This window comes from Phaenicophaeus curvirostris, chromosome 6 (assembly GCF_032191515.1).
Source record: "Phaenicophaeus curvirostris isolate KB17595 chromosome 6, BPBGC_Pcur_1.0, whole genome shotgun sequence".
Lineage (NCBI taxonomy): Eukaryota > Metazoa > Chordata > Aves > Cuculiformes > Cuculidae > Phaenicophaeus > Phaenicophaeus curvirostris.
The window spans coordinates 22,643,062-22,665,491 of NC_091397.1; the positions used below are offsets into that span (position 1 = coordinate 22,643,062).

At 38.9% G+C, this 22,430-nt stretch overlaps 1 protein-coding gene across 1 annotated transcript in view; it reads left to right on the forward strand.

The window, feature by feature from the left end:
- ITGA8 (integrin subunit alpha 8) overlaps positions 1-22,430 on the forward strand; it is a 106,065-nt gene that overhangs the window by 26,237 nt on the left and 57,398 nt on the right. The window contains exons 12-15 of the mRNA XM_069859562.1: positions 3,472-3,677; positions 5,038-5,229; positions 15,423-15,468; positions 16,966-17,073. Of these exons, the coding sequence (XP_069715663.1) occupies positions 3,472-3,677; positions 5,038-5,229; positions 15,423-15,468; positions 16,966-17,073 (552 nt within the window). The remainder of the gene's footprint in view (positions 1-3,471; positions 3,678-5,037; positions 5,230-15,422; positions 15,469-16,965; positions 17,074-22,430) is intronic.

Below are 22,430 nucleotides of genomic sequence, written 5' to 3' on the forward strand. Positions count from 1 at the left end.
CTTCCAGCTTAGATGCTGTCATCCCTACACAACAGATTCCAGTGCCTGTCTACTTGCTTTCTGACACACCTGATGAATCTTGTATTCTGCTTAGAGAATTTTAGGCCACTGTGGATTATAGATAGTTTGCTTCTCTCCTTTTGCTATTTTAGGCACTCTGGATATTGCTCAATGAACCAGAGTTTCAGAGTTGTCTAGGTATCTGCTTATTTTACATTGATGTACTGTGACCTTCGTGGCTTGGAATCTTCTGGTTTCTTAACACCTCTAAAAAAATCTTTCCTTAGTCTTACAGTCCTTCATTTGTAAAACATCCATTGGAGCCAAGCTCATCTTTTACTTAATGGTTTATATAGCGCATAACACTATGGGGACTCAGTCTTACTGAGAATATCTAGACTGTGATTTAGGAAAATAATAATTAATGATACTGCTACTGTGTAATGATTTTAGTACATGGCATATTGTAAAATAACTTGTAAAAAAAGGTTTATGACCTGTTATTGTTGCTATTGTTTCATGGCAACCATTTCAGCTGACATTCTGTCCCAGCCACTAATATCTTTCATTAGCAGAGGAGGACATTTGATGTGTGGAAGGAAAATCCTACCTTTGATGTTAAGTCAGCATCTGCTTCCTTCCTTTTTTAGTTATTCATGCCGTGGGGTAAAATCTGACGTATAAAGAATAGAATAACTGTTCCAAACTGACCTGACATTTTGAATTACAATTTCCTTTATGGAAACATACTATAGAATTTAATAGAAAAATAACATTTCTAGAAGTACTTTATCAGAATTCACGGATTGTGTAAGTTCTTCAATGTGATTAAAAGGCTTCTAGATGAGACACTATGTACTAAATTATACAGTATATCTCTTAGAACCAAAGTATATATCTATGGTAAAGTAGTACCTGAGCTACTCCTAAATCATATGGTTTTTTTCTACTAGGACTGGGGAAAACAATGTAGTATAATTTTACTAATTGGTTTACTAATGGATACAGCCTTTGTGAAAACATAGAATCATAGAATAACCAGGTTGGAAGAGACCCACCGGATCATCGAGTCCAACCATTGCTATCAAACACTAAACCATATCCCTCAGCACCTCATCCACCCGTGCCTTAAACACCTCCAGAGAAGGTGACTCAACCACCTCCCTGGGCAGCCTGTTCCAGTGCCCAATGACCCTTTCTGTGAAAAATTTTTTCCTAATGTCCAGCCTAAACCTCCCCTGGTGGAGCTTGAGGCCATTCCCTCTTGTCCTGTCCCCTGTCACTTGGGAGAAGAGGCCAGCACCCTCCTCTCTACAACCTCCTTTCAGGTAGCTGTAGAGAGCAATGAGGTCTCCCCTCAGCCTCCTCTTCTCCAGGCTAAACAACCCCAGCTCTCTCAGCTGCTCCTCGTAAGACCTGCTCTCCAGCCCCCTCACCAGCTTTGTTGCTCTTCTCTGGCCTCGCTCCAGAGCCTCAACATCCTTCTTGTGGTGAGGGGCCCAGAACTGAACACAGTATTCGAGGAGCGGTCTCACCAGTGCTGAGTACAGAGGGAGAATAACCTCCCTGGACCTGCTGGTCACGCCGTTTCTGATACAAGCCAAGATGCCATTGGCCTTCTTGGCCACCTGGGCACACTGCTGGCTCATGTTCAGTTGGCTGTCAACCAACACCCCCAGATCCCTCTCCTCCAGGCAGCTTTCTAGACAGACTTCTCCTAGTCTGTAGCACTGCATAGGGTTGTTGTGCCACAAGTGCAGGACCCGGCATTTGGCCTTGTTAAACCTCATGCCATTTGACTCTGCCCAGTGGTCCAGCCTGTTCAGATCCCTTTGCAGAGCCTCCCTACCCTCCAGCAGATCAACACTTCCACCCAGCTTAGTGTCGTCTGCAAACTTGCTAAGGGTGCACTCGATGCCTTCATCCAGGTCATTGATAAAGACATTGAACAGGGCTGGACCCAGCACTGAGCCCTGGGGAACCCCGCTTGTCACTGGCCTCCAGCTGGATTTCGCACCATTTACCACCGCTCTCTGGGCCCGGCCATCCAACCAGTTTTCCACCCAGGAGAGTGTGCGCCTGTCCAGGCCAGAGGCTGACAGTTTCTCAAGCAGAATGCTGTGAGAAACTGTGTCAAAGGCTTTACTGAAGTCCAGGAAGACCACATCCACAGCCTTTCCCTCATCCAGCAGCCGAGTGACTTTGTCGTAGAAGGCGATCAGGTTAGTTTGGCAAGACCTGCCTTTTGTGATATGGTGAATTGAGAGTAGAAAGTTTTCTACAAGTTTAACAAAGTTTGAACAAAGTTTGACGTTAGAACAAGAGAATGTGTTTTACAAATAACAAATTCTGGGATTGTGTAATACTAGTTGTTTGCAGTAACAGTGTTCATTAATATGGATGACCAAGGTCCACAGAATATAATAGGAATTGTCCTATGAGTTTATACAGTCTTGAGCAACCTTCAGAAATTAATCTGATACTGTCATTTTGATCTCAGAATAATCTATTAAGATTATTCCTGCTCGTTACATATTTATCAGTCTTGTTTGATATTGGTCTTTACTATCCAGTAAAGGGTCTTTTTTCCCACTAAATAAATATTGTTAATGTGTTTCAAAACATCCCCAGTTAGAAAAACAACACACAAAATATCCTTTGATTAGTCTGTCTCCTTTTACTGAGTCTTCTTGAAATATCAAAATGGATAGGACTTTCCCCTCTAAGTCTCATATATCTGTGATTTTATGATGACCTTTCTCTTCAATTCATAATACCACAAATTACATGAGCACTGCAGCTTCTCATGTACCTAATATTCAAGAGAAGTGTTTTCCAAAATAAAGCTTTGGCTTTGCCTCCCAGCTTCCATTTGAACTGGTGATGAGGCATTCTCTATTAATTGTTGCTCTGCCCATCTTTCATACATATTACTTCTAAAATCTGCCAGAATATGTCAATTTTTGTTCTGCTGTTCACTTACTAATGTAACATTTTTAAAAACTAGATTTTATACTAAATTTTATCTCTTACTAGCACTGTTAGTAGAATTTGTTCAGTAACACAGATCCTCTCTGAGTTAAATTCCTGACTTGTGGATCATTAACTGCAAAGTATAGCTTTTCAACATCTATCGTGGACATAAATTGAAGTGCTAGAAATTCCATTTAAACCTAAGAAGAAATGGTTTGTTCTGAGGATGATAAAACACAGGAAGTAGTTACCCAGAAAAGTCATGTAGCCTACATCCATGGAGATGTTAAAAACTGGAGTTTTTATGGAAGGCCCTGGGCAGCCTCCCATAATTAACCATGGTTTGACGGAGTGTTTGGACCAGAACTTCAAAACTGCCTTTTTATCTCATTTAGTCTATGACTGTGATAATTATCAGCTTCCTGTTTAATAAATGCATGAACTGTGTTGATTATACTCAATCTCTCAGTGACACTGGCTTTTGTTTGACTGTTCCAGTTTAGATGATATCTTAGTTGGTGCTCCTCTTTTTATGGAACGAGAATTTGAAAGCAAGCCTAAAGAAGTTGGGCAAGTTTATCTATACCTGCAAGAAAGTGCTTTCCTCTTCCAAGATGCACAAATTCTGGCAGGCACTGAAGTGTTTGGTAGATTTGGCAGTGCAATCACGCACCTTGGAGATCTCAATCAAGATGGATATAATGGTAATTTGTATGTAATGAAGTAATATGTATCTCTGTATAAAATTAAAATTAAAAATGTCTAAGCAATGAATATGAAGTGTCTATACAGTGTCTGAAAAAGGCCTTTTAACATGTAACTGCATTTAAAAGTCATGAGAGTTTACACTAATCCTAATGAAACTGATTTTGAGGGCTAAACCATGAAAAGCTTACCTATAGGAGGACAGTCGTTTATTACCATAGTGCCGTTTTTTTACTAAATATTAGCATGTTCATTTGAATAAAAATACTATCTGTGGTTTTATGACTATAATTACATTTAAATACTTAGTTAAGATATTGCATTTGTTTAAATGCTTGGATGAGTGTGAGAGTTGAATGAGGTTCAGTAAATGGAGCATTTTTCCCACAGTGGAAGAACTGGACAAGTACAGATGTCCTGATTTGGAATTAGGCTTCCATTTGTACTTGAGCGCAGAAAAAAACAGGGGCATAATAGGACCTTTTTCAAATGCCTATAGCATGCACAGACAACCCAAAAAGTTCATGTTAACTCAGAATATAAATTCAAGAAAGCAGTCCAAGTAAACTAGCTTGCTTAATTGTCTGAGATAGCCTGGATGCCTTGAGCTCTTAGAGTTCGCCTCCTAGACATGGTCAGTTAATACCCTCATTTTCCCTGCATGCATTTCCTTACTTCTTATTTCTAGGATGTTAGAGGTATGCAAGGCAGGCATCTCAGCATCTAAAAACCCAAGGAGTTTTTCGTGGAGGAGATATTTTGCACAGCAGGCATAAGGGTAGCTGGCCCACTAAGGAAAAATTAGTGGACTTGGCTCCTTCTCAACTTGAGGGCTGTTTTTCACAGTGCTCTACCCACTAGACTCTAGGGCATTGTTGCCACTGTGGATGTGGGATAGTTTTTTTGTCTGTGTTGGATACTTTATCTGGAGAAAGAAATACTTTTATCTAACAGCTGCTCCTTATTAATTAAGTACTAGAGGAACCAAGGAAAATTTATGTCTGTAAAAATATAGAAGCAGAATCAGGCGTTCATTAGATCTTGCTTTATTAAAGCTTATGAAATGCCCTACAAATATGGTAGAGGAATCTATTGTGGACAGGCTATTAAGTATAATGCCGTTACCCTTTGACAGGATGATTTTATAAACCTCTGTTATGTCATGAACGTTTGACACAGAAAAGACACTACAAACATCTTTGTGTATTTGCCTTAAATCTAGAACCAATGCGCAAGTACAGAATGTTGAAATTCTTGCATGTACGTAGCAGAAGCCATTTATGTCTGTTTTCCTGAAGGACTTATTTTTTGCTTTCTTTTAATTGTGCCCATTCTTTTTATTCTTTTATTGCACTGCAGACATTGCTATTGGTGCACCATTTGCAGGAGAAGACAGAAGAGGAAAGGTGTTTATTTACAATGGATACAGTAACGGGTTAAATACTAACCCTTCCCAGGTTCTCAATGGAGCCTGGGCCTCACAGTCCATGCCTTCGGGATTTGGCTTCACTCTAAAAGGAGACTCAGATGTAGACAAAAATGATTACCCAGGTAAGATTTTTCCATTAGAAAGGGAATTTCATATCTCCATTCTCTGGAAAATGTATCATGCCTAAAATGCTCCTTTTGGAAGTCAAGAATAAATAATAGACATTTTTTGGATAATTCTAGCTTGCTTTCCTGAGAGTTAAAATCAGACAAAACAAATACTCCCTTTCCTGTCAAAAGACATGATCAGAAAAGCAAGAAAGGGCTTAAATAGTTACATTAACATAAAACATGTGAAGTTTACAATAAAAAGCTTAACCCTTTCCGCCCACTTCCAAAACCTGAATGCCTTCAGCTTATTGAACTTGTAAGGTCTCCTTCATCCTAACATTCTTCCTTAATTAAAAACACGTTGTGTTGTAGAAGGGAGGATTGATTTGGTTGTGTTGCTGAGCTGTGTTCTGCTGTCTGAAGAAACCCTCTGCTATATATAAATTCTTAATGTCTTTGATTGCATTGCAAAGAAGAAGAGAGTATGCAAGACATTGCTTAAAGGCAGATATTTCATTTGGGCCTTTCCATCCCTTTTATGTTTTCATTCTGCTACATGGACTTGTCCTTTTTTAGGTTAGCTTTGGTTCTGCCTTATTAGTTTACCTGACATGCCTTCAAATTTACTGATTTTGTAACATTAGTTGAGTTTCACTGGAAGGTATTTATTTGTTTAAGAGATATGTTTGTAGCATTGTAAAGAATCTGAATGTTGGAACTATTTTAAATGTTCTTGTATTTACTCTCTCTCTCGTATAGAAGCAAATCGGTTCTGTTTCATTTAATTGAAATTCAGAAGCCTTAGCAAGGTTGTGCAGTAAAACGTTGTATCTTGTTATTGTGAAAGGTTAACCCACAGTAAAATTCCAGTAGTCTTTACTTCTTTAACTTGCTATGAAATCACTTTGGTTAGCCTGAGTTATTTCAAGACTAGCATTCTTAAAAGTTGTGTTGCTTCAAAAGTGAAAATCATTATTTTCAAAGGGACAGAAATGGGATCCCTCTTACCTTTCTGTGATGGACTGTAAAACCTTGAAAGAAGTGTCTTTCTTCAAAAGCAGAAAAGAGTTTCTAAGAAGGGATGTTTACAATAGAAATTACAGTTTTACAAACGGAAAAGCTGACTGCAAAGTTATAAAGTGAGGCTGTTGCAAGACTGAAGTGAGAAGCATCTTAGCATTTGAAAGGGCTTTTAAACAGTGTTCTGACTTTTTGTTTGCATACTGTTGCTGTTGCTATTAAAAGTCTTTAATTGTCCATGACTAATGAGGTTCTTTTGGACAACGAAGGGCCTTATTAAAAGTTTCAGCATTTAAACATTTCCTAAAGCACCCACAGGCCCCACAGCAAAACCAAAGAAAACAGGATATTGCATTCCTGACATTTCAAAGATCGGAAAGATAGAGAGAGGGAAGGGAGAGATTCTTTTAGGTCTTCTTTGAGACAAATGGGAAAGAAAGAAGAGTTAGAAGTGTGTTAGCATACTTTATGTAGAGCATCTTCTGAGTTAATTTGTGAAAAGTTTGGGCGATGGGTCTTTCTAAATGTGTGCTGAGGAACTGCTATAGTCACTTCAGCTATGAGATTTCTTGGAGTTATTCTCCTTCTCTTTGTTGGCTCCACTATGCATCCTACTTTCAGAATTTCACATTGAGACATCAGCTCACTATGTGTTAGATGATCTTGGTTTGTTGCATTCATTACTTTAGCATACACACATCCCCTTGCATTTAGTATGAATAGCTTTAGCTTTTCCTTCCATCCCTTGGTTGAGTATCTGGATCTTGTGAGAGTCTGACAGAAAATGACAGAAGAAAACCTTACTGTCAGTCTACCACCTCTTAATTCACAAAGTCTTGAAACAGCAAAACAGAGCTGTAAGAATAGCACAGCCATGGCACAGTATTCACATAAAAATAGAATGGCTTTCTATGGGAAAAAGGAAAAAAAAAAAGAGAGAGGAAATAATATCAGGAAACGCAAATCCAGGACAACCACATGAGGCAATGAAGTAAGTAACCGTTCTTGTGTCAAAGAGCTTTTCTTCTTCATCTCCTGACAGAAATGCTGAAGGGCAACCCTTGTACAAGGAGGAAACAAGGGACTGAACTTGAGAGGAATAGGAAGTTTTATTTTAGATATCAGCTGAGAGGCAGAGTATTTGCTGACTATAGAAGATCTAGTAAATTACCCTTCAGTTCAGTGCTTCCCAAACTACTGGTCATGAGGATTGTGAAAGGTTAGAAAAAAAATCTCAAAAATTTTCATTTAAGCTTTTTAATGTGTATATTATAAAATCAACTATTTTAGTAAAAGGAAAAAGTAATGAAGCCAGATTATGCTGAGTGACCATTCTCAGAGGCTCAGTTCTCATAGACTGGGAAAGCAGCTGTTCTCTCTCTGTGCAGGAAGGGACAAGCCTCCATGGCCAACTCTCCACAGGGAAAACTTCCTGCAGGGAGACATTTGAGTTAGGCTTAGGTTTACCTTTAGGGTTAGGCTTACAGTCAGACTTAGGGTGAGGGCTAGAGTTGTCCCCAGGGAGAGTTGTCTTGTGGAAAGTTGGCCTCAGAGAGCTGGATGCAGACATTTGTCCTAGACCTCTCTCCATGGTGGTGGTGTTCATCACCTCCAGCCCTAAACAGAGCACTGTTCCTCACCCAGCAGAAGAATTGCAATGCCAAACAATGGTGATGGTGGTAATGAATGGATGGATGCTACTTTCTCTGTAGTCATGTAAGAATTAGGCAGAACCTGATCAAACTTTTTAGTTGGATAAGGCTAGTGAGAGGGAAGCAGTAAGAGGAAGGCAGATTAAGCATATTAGTCAGATAGATTGAATGTAGCAGGACTGTGGTTCTTGGTACATCCAATCTGACTAATATGCTTGATCTGCCTTCTATGTGACTACTCAGAGGAACAAATCACATGCAGGTTTCCCAGTCTTCCAAGCATGACACTGGCAAGCTTTGTACTGTACTTACATGAGATACTCAGTATCTCTCCAGTATACAATATATACCCAGGATAAAGGGTAAAGGAAAAGAAGCGTTAATCCTCCTAAGCTATATCTACACTTGTAAATTCAATACACTGTTCCTTGTTTCTGAATTGTCACTGAACAATCCTTACTATCAAACAATCCATACTATCAAACTCACTTTCTTGCCAGAACAGGGTTGCTGTGTGCTGTGTTTTGGAGACTAATAATTATCATGGGCCAAGTGCTTCAGGACCATTCTAATGATACCACCACAGAGAGTGCAGGTGCATCACACAGACATATTCTTTGGCACTGATTTACTAACACTGATGTATTTGTAACATTTTTCAACAGAGGATCTATTTCACAGTTTTCGAACAACTCATGTTCTAGGGTCATATTCAAGGGAGAGGATCTGTTCTCACTTATGCTGCTATAGTAGATACTGACTTAATGCAGTTACTCTGGATTGAGAATCATGTAAAAAAAAAACAACAAAGGGGATTAGAGAAATAAAGGGTGGGGGAAGCAGTGAATTGATTGATAAAGTGTAAAAGATGGGCTTTTTTCACCAGTTTAGGTACAAATGCAGTAGCAGTTGGAGGGAATTATGTGCAGGGTTCTGCACTGTACTTTTTAGTACTGAGGCTAGGACAGGGCAAACGAGGATCATGCTGTATCTGAGGCCATATTGGTGAGCCCCGTAATGCAATTTATATAGTCATGTTATTCTCTGTAATAGCAGCTCTTCAAGATTTGCCCAAGATATTCTGAAATCCTTGCCTCAGCACAACCTTCCTGGCTGTCATCTATGCTGGAACATCTGAGCAACAGAATGATAATTTTCAACACAGCTTCCAATCAACTCCCCAGTAAATCTGGGTCTTTTAGGGCCCCTTTGCTTCATCCTGAGCTTTGTTTGTGTCATCAAGTGTTTGAAGAGGGAATAGAGGCTTAGCTTTGGCATGTATTTTGAATTGTAGTTTATTTTATTTATAATTTTATTTTCTTTTTCTATTAGCATAGTTCAATTTTCATAGGAACAAAAGAAATCCATAAATCTGTTTAATGGGAAGGAAAGTTGCTTCTTTCGGCTTCTGGGCATCCATTCAAAGCTTAACCCCACTGAGTGCTTAGAGTCTGTGATTGTCTAGGTGACAGTGCCACACTTCCAGCTGGTCTGTCTGTCTGTACAAGGCTCAGGCACTTGGGGGCTGTGAGGTTTCCACCTTCACATTTCAGCATATATTTAGTCATCTGATGGCTGGTTATAGCTGAGCACATTGTTTATAATGAATAACTTGCTCAGCTGTTGTGCTTCCTTTACTTATTGTAGCCTATCCTCCAGCAGACTGAAATTTCTTCAAATGTGTTTGCAAGACAGGATGACTGAGCCAGTTTCTTTTAGCAGTGTGAGTAGATTCAAGAGCAGTGCTCTAGATGAATCCACTATTCAAAGACACTTGATTAGTTAATCGCTTAATTGCTCAAATAAATTACGCACCATTGTTTCTGCTCCCTGCCTGTTTAGACGCTTGTGTAGTTCTCTCTTATTATTATGACTAGAGAGTCACCATGGAGTCAGTACTACCGAAGCTTCATCTTGAGGTATCCCGCATTTATACAAACACGCTTGCTGGCCTGTTTCAGTTATTCTTTTTAGTCAAGCTTTCATCACCACAGGGAAATGTATGAAGGCATATTCATGCCTGGTTATTTCGGACTCAGTTATTATCTTTAAAATAGCATGTAGTATAAAGAATTAACTCTAGAAACATTTAAAGAAGGAAACAAGTGTGATAGACAAAATTTTCTCAGAAATTCAGTAATCCGGTCTAATCTTATTAAAATAGGAATATTCAACAGCTCCATGTGCTAACTACATTAACTAAAACAGCAGGAAGAAAAGCCTCAAGTTTCTGAGATGCTCTGAGGGTTCCTCAGGACTCAAAATTTTTTTGAGAACAGAAGGCATTGTGCCAACAGTATCACAAATCCTAATCTAGTGATGATTAAATTATGATGTTTGTCAGGAGATTTGTGGAAGTCAAACAAATTAAATCAATGAGAAGCTGCATCTGCTCTGGTAAGAGAGGGCTGCTGAGCGTGGGAGCCAGAACAAGGGTGTGGGTTCTGCCAGCAAAGGCAGAAAAGCTCAAGTGTATCTCCCAGATAATTATGTTTTCACATGAATAATCAATCAAAAATGTAGTGGCAAGCCAAGAATCTCCTGCAGATATATTAATTTTATGGCAAATTATTATCTGTGTGATTTAAAGGCATGCTTTTGTAAAATTCTTTGAGATATCGAATGAAATCACAATGTTGTGCCCAGTGGAATATAAGAATAAAGCAAATAATCCCTATAAGCAGGGACTTACTGAAGTGGTAGAACATCAAATGCCCTCTTTTGGATTTGTTTGTAATATAATTAATAATAACATTGGATTATGAAAAGGACTTATTCAGACAAAGGGGAGCATTGAAACAAATTAGCCTTAAGTGTTATCCTTGACAGACCCGCTATCAGAATGATTGAAAACAGAGAAAGAGAAAGGCAGTTGAGAATGGTGAGATTGGAAGTGCCTGACTCTGGCTTGGGTAGTAGTTGTTTGTAGTATTTAGCTGAAATTGGGTGAACTGGATGATCCTGTGTCCTTTATTATGGCTAAGCCTGAAGTAGTAGTCATTTAAAGGAAATTTTGTTCTGGACCTTCCCCACCAAGATTTAGGTAGGTAGTGCTCTCTGAAATCCTAGAAAACAAACAGAAATCTGACCATAGGCCTTTTTGGCACCTGATTCACTGAGGAAAATAAAATCTTTTTTAACAGGGTTTCCAGTCATGCAGTTTTCTCACTCTCTTTTGTAAAATTTCCATTAACACCTGTACTTGGATAATTGTTTTCCAGTTCCTACACAATTAAACTGGCAGAATACACAAAGTTATGTTTAAAGTTGTCAGCAAATCATTCTGAGTCAACACCTTCCTGCCTGTACTCTTGTAGAGTTGCAGTGGGGAGGTGACTCAGCTATCTACTAGTGTGCCTATTAAGATTACGTAGTCCCTCAGGGGCTGTTGTTCTTGGCCACTGTCCCCCTTGAAGCGAGATAAAATGATATACCTTGGCAATTTCTCATGGGGCTGCTGGACAGACCCCAGTGAAGTGTGGGGTGCTGAGCACACCCTCCCTGCTCAGACTCTCTTGGGCTGCATCTCTCACAGGGGCTGGAGATGTCCTTTAAAAACACCAGGGGATCAAAGAACTTGCTCAAGTTGATAAATGAATATATAAGGTGTTGAGACTGGAGATAGGACTTGGTTGATCTTCCTCCAGCAGGCTGAAGTTTTAGCATCATGGCAAGTTTCTTCCTTAATCACATGGTGTTTCAGGTCTGGCACAGCCACATGGCAAAAGATGCAAGTAAACAGACCAGCTTACAAAATCTAGTGTGCCTTTCAATGCCATCTGTGAATACTCTTTCCTTAACCTTTTATGATAATTTTATCTTGGAAAATGTCTTTTCTTCTCCAGACAACATCTTGCAAGCCTTCCCTTCAAAGCAAAGTAAAATTTGAAGTAAGCTTAGGACTGTTTAAGTTTGTGCAGTGCCCTTTGACTTCAGCTAAGTACATGCCAAAGACACTTGTTTCAGGATTAAGTTCTGTGAACTCCATCACTTGGAATTTTAGTGTATGCAGCCCGCAAGCTGTTTTGAAATGCAAGTTGAAAATTCCTTCAGAGTCACTGCATGCTTGTTTTCTTAGTTTTTGCAGTGTGGTTGTGACCCTACAGCTCATTTATTCCACAACAGCAACAAGTCAGAAGCACATGGCTGCTGCCACCAAAGCCTCCGTGCAGATCTCTGCTTCTCTAATGGGCAGCAGCTGATACAGCATCTTCTCAATGAGATGACACAGTCAAAGTGGTCATTTATATAAAGCTATTTCATCTCTTTTCTTCCCAAAAACATGAAATATGAGAAAAGGAGGGGGAAAGGAGATTTTGAGATACTGATAATTGTCATTTTTCCTCTCTTTATGTATACCCATTTTAGTCTGGCCTTGAAATAAGCCCTTCACAAATGAAAGAAGCAAAGGTTTGCATAGGCTTTTCTTCAGACTTTGTTTGGAAGGGTTACAAGTAGTGAACCTGGCTTTTTTTTTTTCGTATGTAATTCCAAATTGCTTGTTAAACTCTTATTTTTCAGCTATTGACCTTTGCATGTGTAGTATTAACAAGCAACGAATAAAAACAATTTCTCTATTTTTAGGAGGGGAAATTTGCCAAACTTCAAATAATTTAGACATCTCTTGCATTTTTTTTCATAGAAATTATTAGTAACTTCCTTTTGCAGAAAACACAACAAATTCAAAGCCTCTGCTTATAAAAGTGCTCTGATTTGACGTGTATTCAAATCTCATGGACGTGTATCAATGTCAAAGTGTTTTTTTCCAATGGAGGGTATAGGATTTGCACCCCAAAAGACAATGAAAGAAAGAAGAGTAAAACTACTGCTCTGTAACAGAACAAGTGAAAAAAAATCCCTAATAGATCTTCCATTAAATACTCTGCTTGAATATATAGTGACTTGGTCCTTATATTAGATCATAGATATCACTGCTGGGTATAAGTATGTTTTGTTGTTTGCTTATTCATTCTTAAGTCCACTTTTCTTACAGAGCAGTTTCACTCATTCAGGCTTCTTGGGTCAAGAATAAGCATGGTGTAGACCAGAGAATAAAGGACATGTCAGGGAAAAAGTAAGAGCTTCCAAAGAAGAGCAGGGTGAGCACAGTCCTAACTGCCCTTAGAGTGTGCTCAAATATGGCCTTTGGGATGGTGCCTTGATTGGATGTCTTCATCTGTCTTTGTCTCCAAATCTGGTTGAGGTGGCAGTGCAGAAAGACTGCTCATGGAAAACCAGTCTTTTGATGGCTGGAGTCCATCATTACTCCTCTAAACCCACTACCCTCTGTCTTCTAATAATCTGGGCTCTGTTGCAGAGAAATCAGAATATAGCTATTAAGCAGATGCACAAAATCCCCTTTAATATTGAAGTGGAGATGCTGAAATAGTGGGGACCTAAGTCTGCACAGTTGTAGATACTGAAATTAAGAGTTCACACGTACTAGTGAGGCTAATTGTATCTGACAGTTCCATTTCTTTTACCTTCAGATTCAAACAGCCTACATTTTGTTAAGCTTGCTGAAGTTTTGTGTTCCAGCTTCCCCTTGTGCCTACTAAGGGTTGGAGGGCTTTATTTTTTAATGAGAGATCAGATTATGAAAACATCACAAGACCAGGACTTGCATAGTCTACCTGTTCTGTCTCTGCCATAACATAGCCCTGGACTGAAGCCTTTTGAGTTATCAAGTCTAGTAAGAAAAAGTACACACCCCAAGCTCATAGAAAGTGTCCAGCTGGGAACAATAGAATGAAAACCCCTTCCTTCTTGTCTTTCCCTTTCTGTTCGAGATATAATGTTTCTTTTTACTTTAACCCACCCCCCACCTCCACCCCCCACAAAACCACAAAAACCCCCAAACACAAAAACCCCTCCAACCCAGCATATTAAATCTTTTGGGGTTACCATGGGTGCTGCTGTCAGGGAGCTGCCAGGAAAATTTCTGCCATGTGCATTGTGAAGCCTTTATAGTGATGGCTTTGCTTCAATCAGTTGTTTATTTAAGAGGAAAATAGCTTTAGTTTTTGGTAATGTGTGCAAGTTGTCTATAAAAGCTGCTAATGAAAAGGACTCATAAATGTCCTAAAAAGGAGATGGAAACAACACTCGTTTTCTTCTTCTATTTGAAGTGCTCCTGACCCTCAAAGATATTTCTGTAAGGCAAATGGAAGTGGAAAAATGTAAATGTTGTACAAAGAGAGGATCAGATCCATAAACTCTCCGTGTCTGCTCCTATTAGGACATTATTCAGTGGAATTCATTCTACGACAGGCTGTTGCCCATGTGGAGTATTTATTTAAACTTGTGAAATCCTGACCATCTGAAAGGCATACAGAGCGCTGGAAAACACGCTGCCAGACCTGGCCCAAACCCACCCAGCTAATTATATCCAAAGCTTTGTATTTGCATCATACTCAGTGATTTCAGGGCTTCTTAAGAAAATGAGTGCTTTTATGGCAGTAGAAAGTAAGAGTTTGTTCACAACCCTGAGTACTGGTTTAATTAACTCATTTAGGTCAATTTAGGTTGCCAGTCTTTAGGTTGCCACTGCAAGATCTGTTGTAGCACTCAGTCTACTGAATTGGACACATGTAAATAAAATCATGTAACAACAGCAGAGTGAAAAGGGTGCCCAGATGGACATGAGGAGGGCTGAAAATGAAGCAAAGCTCTTTCATTTTCTTGAACTGTGCTCCAGCTAGAGAGAGCGGGAAAGTTGATCCTTTTTCCTCACTTCTTGGCTCTAGCTTTTCTCCAGCGGGCCTGAGTGGTCCGGCAAGCCAGTCTGGATCTTTCCAGAGAGCCCTGTGAGGAGATTCCAGGCAAAAAGAGGAAATACTTGGGCCTGCAGTTTCTGAATGCAGCCTGCTATGCAGTAAAAAAGATGTGTCTAAGGCTTAGTGTAAGTGCTTCTGTTGTTGACTCCATCTCTTCCAAATGACGACTGATGGTGAAATAGATGGCTTTGGACAGGTAACTATTGTAAGTGTTAGCAGGTGCTGCTACAATGCTGAAAACAGTAGAAACTATGAAATCGGCCATCATCTCACCAGTGAATTGTATTTATGTACACACAGATGTAATGCTTAAATTAATGAACAAATTACTTCAAACACAAAGCAGGATGGGAAGGTTTGTCCGGAAGGAACTCCATAAATTTTCAACATAACCTGTATAAAAGTGATGACAAAGAGGTTTGCATCTCTTTCTGTAATAGGCAATAAATGGTTCGGAATAAAATGTGCAGGGGTTAATGGCATCCTTCTTTCCCTTTAATGCAAGTTGGAGAGGAGCAAGATTGTGCCATGAATGACCTTGTGTTAAATAGATTGACACTTATGGGATACAAGCAAGACATTTATGAGCCCATCTCTGACAATGTGAAATGTTTTCTTGCAAGTACACTGTCGAAAAAATTACTTAGAAAGGAACCATCACATTTGTTTAATGTTACTCTGTTTTTAATATAAATAATCTAATTTAGGCTGGAAAAGAAATGTATGAGAGGCTTCTGAAGCTGTTTTGTTTTTCCAGATTTAATTGTAGGTGCATTTGGAGCTGGAAAAGCAGTGGTTTACAGGTACGTGGTAAATAAAATGGACGTTTTATTCTACAGTTTTGGTGGGAGACCCACAATTAAACAAATGTCACATCCCTGTGCTTCCCTGGTGCAAGGTGTAAAAGATGCTTGTTACAGATGATAAATTAAGCATCTTGTGAGAAACAAATGCTTTTTCCCTGTGCTAAAACCTCATCATTCTCAGTGGAAAGATCAATGGTTAGACTTAACTCAAGAAGCTTCTGGAGTGTTTGACATCTCAGTTAATTTTAAATTTAAAGCAATGTCACACATGTTCCTATACAGTCGAAAAGCTCTTGATATGGCTCATCAGGCAGAAATTTTAGAAGTGTAGCATTGAAAATTAATTTCTTTCTTGGGGGAACAGCACTACTAAGAAAATTTCAAGTGACTCTGATTCTTCAGAGACCATGCACATTTAGACATGAACTATTTATTGAAAATAAAGACTGGTACTTTTAGCATCAGTTTAGAAAAATCTGCAAGCTCCCATTTCACAAATCACAAAGCTGTTGATGGCTATGGATTTTCACTAAATGCACTGTTTGATTAGTGTTATAAATTAAAAGTTCCAAATGCATAAACACAAATTTGCTCCTTTCCTCTTAGTACAGCCATGCCAACAGTTCTTTGCATTTAAGTATTCTCTGTCTGTTGCTGCAGTAGTGTGGGCGTGTTTATTGATTCCTGTCTGCCTTCTTGACTGTAAGGTTCATTCTACTTCCCACCTGAATACTTGTCAAAGCATAAGAATTTTGTAAAACAGGAGCATTAGCTCATTTTAGCTAACATTGTAGATGCACTGAGTAGAACCAGTTGTCCTACTACCGTGTTTAAGAATCATGCAAACATTTCACAATCCATCACTTTACTGTGACATGAATGATATGACACAGGATGTGAAACATTGGAGCATTAGACCCAGTGTGTATCTTAGATAGCAACAAAAAATATGTTATATTTAGTTTAAGAAAGTGAGTAGCAGGAGACACTCAATCTTGCTGTTTCCTGGCCAAAGTTTATGACTTGTCATATTGGAGAAATAGAGCCTTATTAACTGAAGTTTGCTAGAAAAGGGGGTTTCCCTCTTGCACAAAAATGAATGAAGTGATTTTATTTTTTTAATGTCTTATTGAAGTAATATAGAGTAGTAATCATAAAAGGGGAGCTGGGGATTAAAATTATGAGGAAAGTAATTTTGTAATAAGCTGGTTTTGCCAGAATTATGTAAGTTACTTCAAATCAGTACTCCTGTCATAGAAAAACCTGTGATTGTTTTCTGAAAATCTTTCTAAGTGTCATAGTAGGAGGTATCACAGTTTCTGACCAAAACCAAATGTTCTTTTGGCTAGTAGCAGTATTATAAGATTGTTTTCTCCCAAGTACCCGTACATTTCCAGCTTCTTTGTGGCTGTCTCAGTTAAGCATTATCTCTGCTGCAACATAAGTACTAATGTGCTCCTTCTGTATGCAGTGAATCTTATTTCTGTCCCTCAGAGCCAGACCTGTTGTGACAGTGAATGCTCAGCTCATTCTGAACCCCAGGATTGTGAATCTGGACAATAAAACTTGTGAGCTCCCTGGCTCTCAGCTTTTGGTGGCCTGGTAAGTTCATGATTAGATAAAAAGGTCCTCATTCTTTCTCAAATAACTTCCTATTCCTAACTTTTCTTGCAGCTTTCTTGTTGAACATATTCAGAGTTCAAAAAAATTCTTTAAACTTTCTATCAGTACAACCAAAAACCTCAAAACAGAACAGAGTATTTTATGTCTTGCAGTACTTCACAGATTCTCAAAATGAAGTAGCTGAAAGTTGGGTCCTTTGATATGCTGAGTCTCCTTCTTTATAAGACAATGCTCGATGTCTCCTGGGATCAAGCTGCAAATTCATATGCAGTGTTTGGATGCATGAAACATGAAATAGTGAAGACAGACAAAATACTGAAACATTGATCTGTCGAAATATACTTCTTTTTTTGAGAAATGGTAACAGCAAAAGTGATGCAAAGAGCTGGTGGGCCCACCATTTTCTCTTAGAGAAAGAGAGGTCTCAGTCCTTTCTGGAAGAGAGAAGGTATCTGACTGGCCATCCTGAGAGCAGTTCACAGGATGTTGTTTCAGGCTGCTGTTGGTCATAGGAAAGCTTATTTTAGTGCATCGTACAGGACAATGCTGCATGTATCTTTAAAAGAGAAACCCTCCACCTCAGTAGCATTTAGCTTTGGAAAGTAAAAGTACAATCAAAAACTTGTAGCTAATTAAAACAATTTAAGATCAGTTACAATTATAAAATATTTGCAGGATAGTTGGAGGTATCTAATAGCATATAATACCACATCAAGGCATGTCTACTGCACTAGGAAAAAAGTCACTTAGAGAGAGGAGCAGTTCATAAAGAGGCTAGTACAAATATATGAGAGCTGGACAGAAAAAAGCCTGGGAATGGCAGTCCAGTGTCTGAGGAATGATGTGCTGGTGAGGACCTTTGACTGGAGGCTGGCAGATATTATACCTATTTACAAGAAGTCTTGGAGGGAGAATCCATGAAACTAAAAGCTTGTGAGTCTGACCTTGGTGCCAGGGAAGGTCATGGAGGAGGTCATCTTGAGTGCTATCACACAGCACACACAGGACAACTGGGTGATCAGGCCTAGTCAACATGGGTTTAGGAAAGGCAGATCCTACGAAACTAACTTGTAAAGTGGTGACCCACTTAATGGGTGAGAGAAAGGCTGTGGATATAGTGTACTTGGGCTTCAGTAAAGCCTTTAACATTCTGCTTGAGAAACTGGTTACCACTGGCCTCGACAGGCACGCACTCTGCTGGGTAAAAACTGCGCGGATGGCAGGGCCCAAAGAGTGGTGATAAATGGAGTTAAAGCCAGTTGGAGGCCAGTCACAAGTGGTGTCCCCTGGGGCTCAGTGCTGTGTCCAGTTATATTCAATATCTTTATCAATGACCTGGATGAGGGGATTGAATGCACCCTTAGTAAGTTCATGGATGACACTAAGCTGGGAGGAATTGTCGGTCTGCTAGGGAGGCTCTACAAAGCAGTCTAGACAGAATGGATTGATGGGCTGAGGCCAGTGGGATGAGGTTCAACAAGGCCAAGTGCAGAGTCCTGCACTTGGGACACAACAACCCTGGGCAGTGCTACAAGCTTGGGGAAGAGTGGCAGGAAAGCTGCCTGGCAAAGAAGGACCTGGGGGTGTTGGTTGACAGCCAGCAATATGCCCAGGTGGCCAAGAAGGCCAGTAGCATCTTGGCTTCTGTCAGAAATAGTGTGGCCAGCAGGACCAGGGGAGTGATTGTGCCCCTTTACTCAGCACTGGTGAGGCCGCACCTCAAATACTGTGTTCAGTTTTGGACCCCTCACTTCCAGAAAGACATTGAGGTCCTGAAGTGTGTCCAGAGGAGGACAATGAAGCTGGTGAAGGGGCTGGAGAACAAGTCTTACGTAGAGCAGCTGAAAGAACTGGAGTTGTTTAGCCTAGATAAGAAGAGGCTGAGAGGAGAATTCATCACTGCCTACAACTGCCTGAAAGGAGGTTGTAGAGTGGTGGGTGTTGGTCTCTTCACCCAAGGGATAGGTGATAGGAGAGGGAATGGCCTTAAGCTGTGCTATGGGAAGTTCAGATTGGACATTAGGAAAAACTTCACGGAAAGGGTTATCAAGCACTGGAACAGGCTGCCTGGGAAAGTGGTTGAGTCACAATCCCTGGAGGTATTTAAAAGATGGGTAGATAAAGTGCTTAGGGATATAATGTGTACAGTTGGACCTGATGACCTCAAAGGCCTTTTCCAACCTAGGAATTCTATGATTCTGTGATTCTATCATAATATTCCTTGTTTCTACATCCTGTGTAGGTTACCCATCTACAGAGCAATGTCACATCCATTCGGTAGAACTGTGGAGTCCCAGAACTTCAAAAAGCTTTGTCCTTTGTGTAATAGGGTCTAGGTCAAGATCTATTCTATTTTTTTTATTCAAGTGCTTTTTCTTTTAGTAGTGGATGCAATAGAGGATTTACAATATCAGCATTGGGCAGAAACATGTTCATTGATCCAGATTATGTTTTTTTTCAGAACCTCAGTTTTTAAGACCTTTTAAGAATGCTTTGTGCTGAAATGGAAAATATTTCAAAACCATTACATTTACAGAAAGTGTACTGAAAGAATTTAAGGTGGGATTTTGCGTAAGAGAAATAAATATAAACATTTCTGTTGAAAATGTATTTCTGCTGTGAGATATTGTTTTAAAAAGTGAGAAAAAGTCCAAAATATGCTCCTTTAAAATGTAGCTTTCATTTTTGTTTTACAATAAACCAGAAGATGTTTGGTTCTTATCTACAAGAGTTTTGATAGGAGCATAATTTAATTTCCGTATTCTTTATTCTAAAATACTCTTCCCTAAAGATTTAGTTTGCATTACAAAATGACTGAAGAGCAGCTGCTCTTTTCCATGCTCTAGTTTTGTTCCTTAGTTGATAGAAGCTTGTATTGTACATCTGAAAACAATTAGTAGGGAAACTCCAACAGGCAAAGAATTCCTCAGTCCCATGGGATAGATTTCTGTATCTCTTAGCCAGCTGTGCAACTTGTATAAAATGTCTACTGACTGAGACTGCAAAATTGGAATGAAAGGAAACCTCCTACCAGAAAAATTTCAGGAAATGTGTTTGTGTGTATGAATAATGTGGTTTATTGTAAATTTTCAAGTATTAGAAAAATATTATTTTTGCTATGATATAAATTGGAAAGCTGAAGCACAGAGAAAACTTCCACAAAATGTCTTTTTTTATGTAGTCCTAAGAGAATTATCCTGAACTTCTGGAAACGTATAATTCTTACTCTGATATGTTTAAAAGGTGGTGATTTCTGAGTTCTCAAAGCTAACAAATTTGGAACAAATTCTGCAACTTTGAAGCTATTAAAGCAAATGTAAAAAAGACCTTTTTTTTTTTTTAAGTTATGAAAGGTACATGTTACTTTTTGTAAATGGGGTAAATAAATCAAACATTTACATTTTTCAGAGGCTGTTTCCACATCATATGATTTATTAATTTCAGGACCAGCTTTTATCTATACTTCCTGATTTATCTCTGCATTGGTATTTTTATTACTATTTAAGATCTGATTACCCACTAGCTACTATGTTGCTACTTTGCATTTAAATTGTATCTGTAAATTTTATTTACTTCTTTGTCACTAACTTAAGGTAATATGCAGATATTGTTACTTCTGTGTGGCAGAGGAGCAAGAGAAGTTACCTGACTTCACAAAAGCTACACAGCATGAAAGAGTCCAGTCATGATAAAAAGTCAGTTTGCAGAATATATTTTTCATTTCTTAGCTCTTTTCAGGTTTAGATGTCTAATTTGAGATGTGCCTTCTTCACAAACCCAGCTACCCACCTCCTGTAAGCCCACTAAACCAGAGGCAAACTGCTTAAAATTTCTGATCCTGAAGTCCCTACTGTCAAAAAATAATTTCAAAATAATTTGTAATTATTTTATCTCCAAATGTGTTATTTTTAAAATGGTAATAAAATATTTATAATCTTCAGTCAGCTAGATTTAGTAAATGAAACATTTTTAGATGCAGTTCAAAACAAGCTGAATACAAATTGTTACCAAAAATTATAAAATGCAAAAATAATATTTCAACCCTTCCTAACTGCCTAATTTTTGGACTATTTTTCTAATACTGCTCTTTTCTACTGCTAATGCTTTCCCACTGAATGCTATTGGTGCCCAGTGGGTATGGACCCAAGGCCCTTTGTACTTTGTTGAGATGAATTCGTGTGAGATTTGCCATAGGCTGTTGGTCAGTCTGACTTTATGAGTCAGACACTTACCTTTTTGTATCTTTCTTCAAAAATAAACCACTTTGTTGAAAGGTCATTCATCAGTAGATGATAACAGCTTCTGCCATTCTTTTGTAGAGGTTTGTGACTTTGCAGGTCAGGTATCAGCCTCATACAAAATGGAAGTCCTTATATCAAAGCTTAATATTATTAAGGAAGTCCTTAATATCAAGTTGCCTTTCTGCTAAGGCCGTATCCATCTGTGTGCAATCTTGGGTGCTAAAGAAATCATCAACACTGATAAATGACATCTGGAAGGACCTTGTAATTCTTTGCGTTCACTTCCAGAAGTAAGTTTCCTATTTTTTTCAACTACTGGAACAGCCAGGCCAAAATAAAGCCTTTCTAGTACAAACTACAGTCCAGAAAAAGATGTTCAAGGGGAACTGACTTTCTGAATTTCCTAAGGATTAACCATTTTAAGTAACAGTAGGTAATTTGGTTTGCCTTCTAAAGAGAGTACCTCCATATATGCCATAAGCAGTTTTGAAGAAGTCTTGTTCTAATGATATTAAAAATGTTTTGGTCTACCAGAAGAACATAAGATTATTTCAAACTAACTGCTTTGCTGCCGCAAGATTACCACGGAAAACTGTGTTCAGTTTTAAGGCTTTCCCTCTATTTTGTAGCTACAGCCGAACACTATTCAAATGATAAGCTTGTACGGATGACAAGGACTACAGAATAAATGCAATGTGGGTATCTCTTCAGAGAGACAAAAGTGCTAACACATAAAAGTTTCTTTGCTTTAGGATGATGGACTGTTTCCCGCTTGTTTTTTATCTACTGAAGTTTTCTTCCTTTTACTGTTGTCTTGTTTGGTTGATTGCTCCTTCAAGCAACCTCAAAAGCTCAGCTGTTGCATTTCTTACTGTGCCTAGGAGTCAAATCTTAAATCTCATAAATCCTTGAGACTCCTGTTATCTCTTGTGGTCTGTCTTTTCCTCTGCTTTTCTTTTTTTCATAGTGAAAACATCCCTCAACATCTCCACTGCATCTTTATGCTGAAATGATGACCATACCCCAATTTATCTGGATTCATGATTGAAACTCTTTTTAGAACTATTTCTGAATTAAATTCCATAAATTCACAAA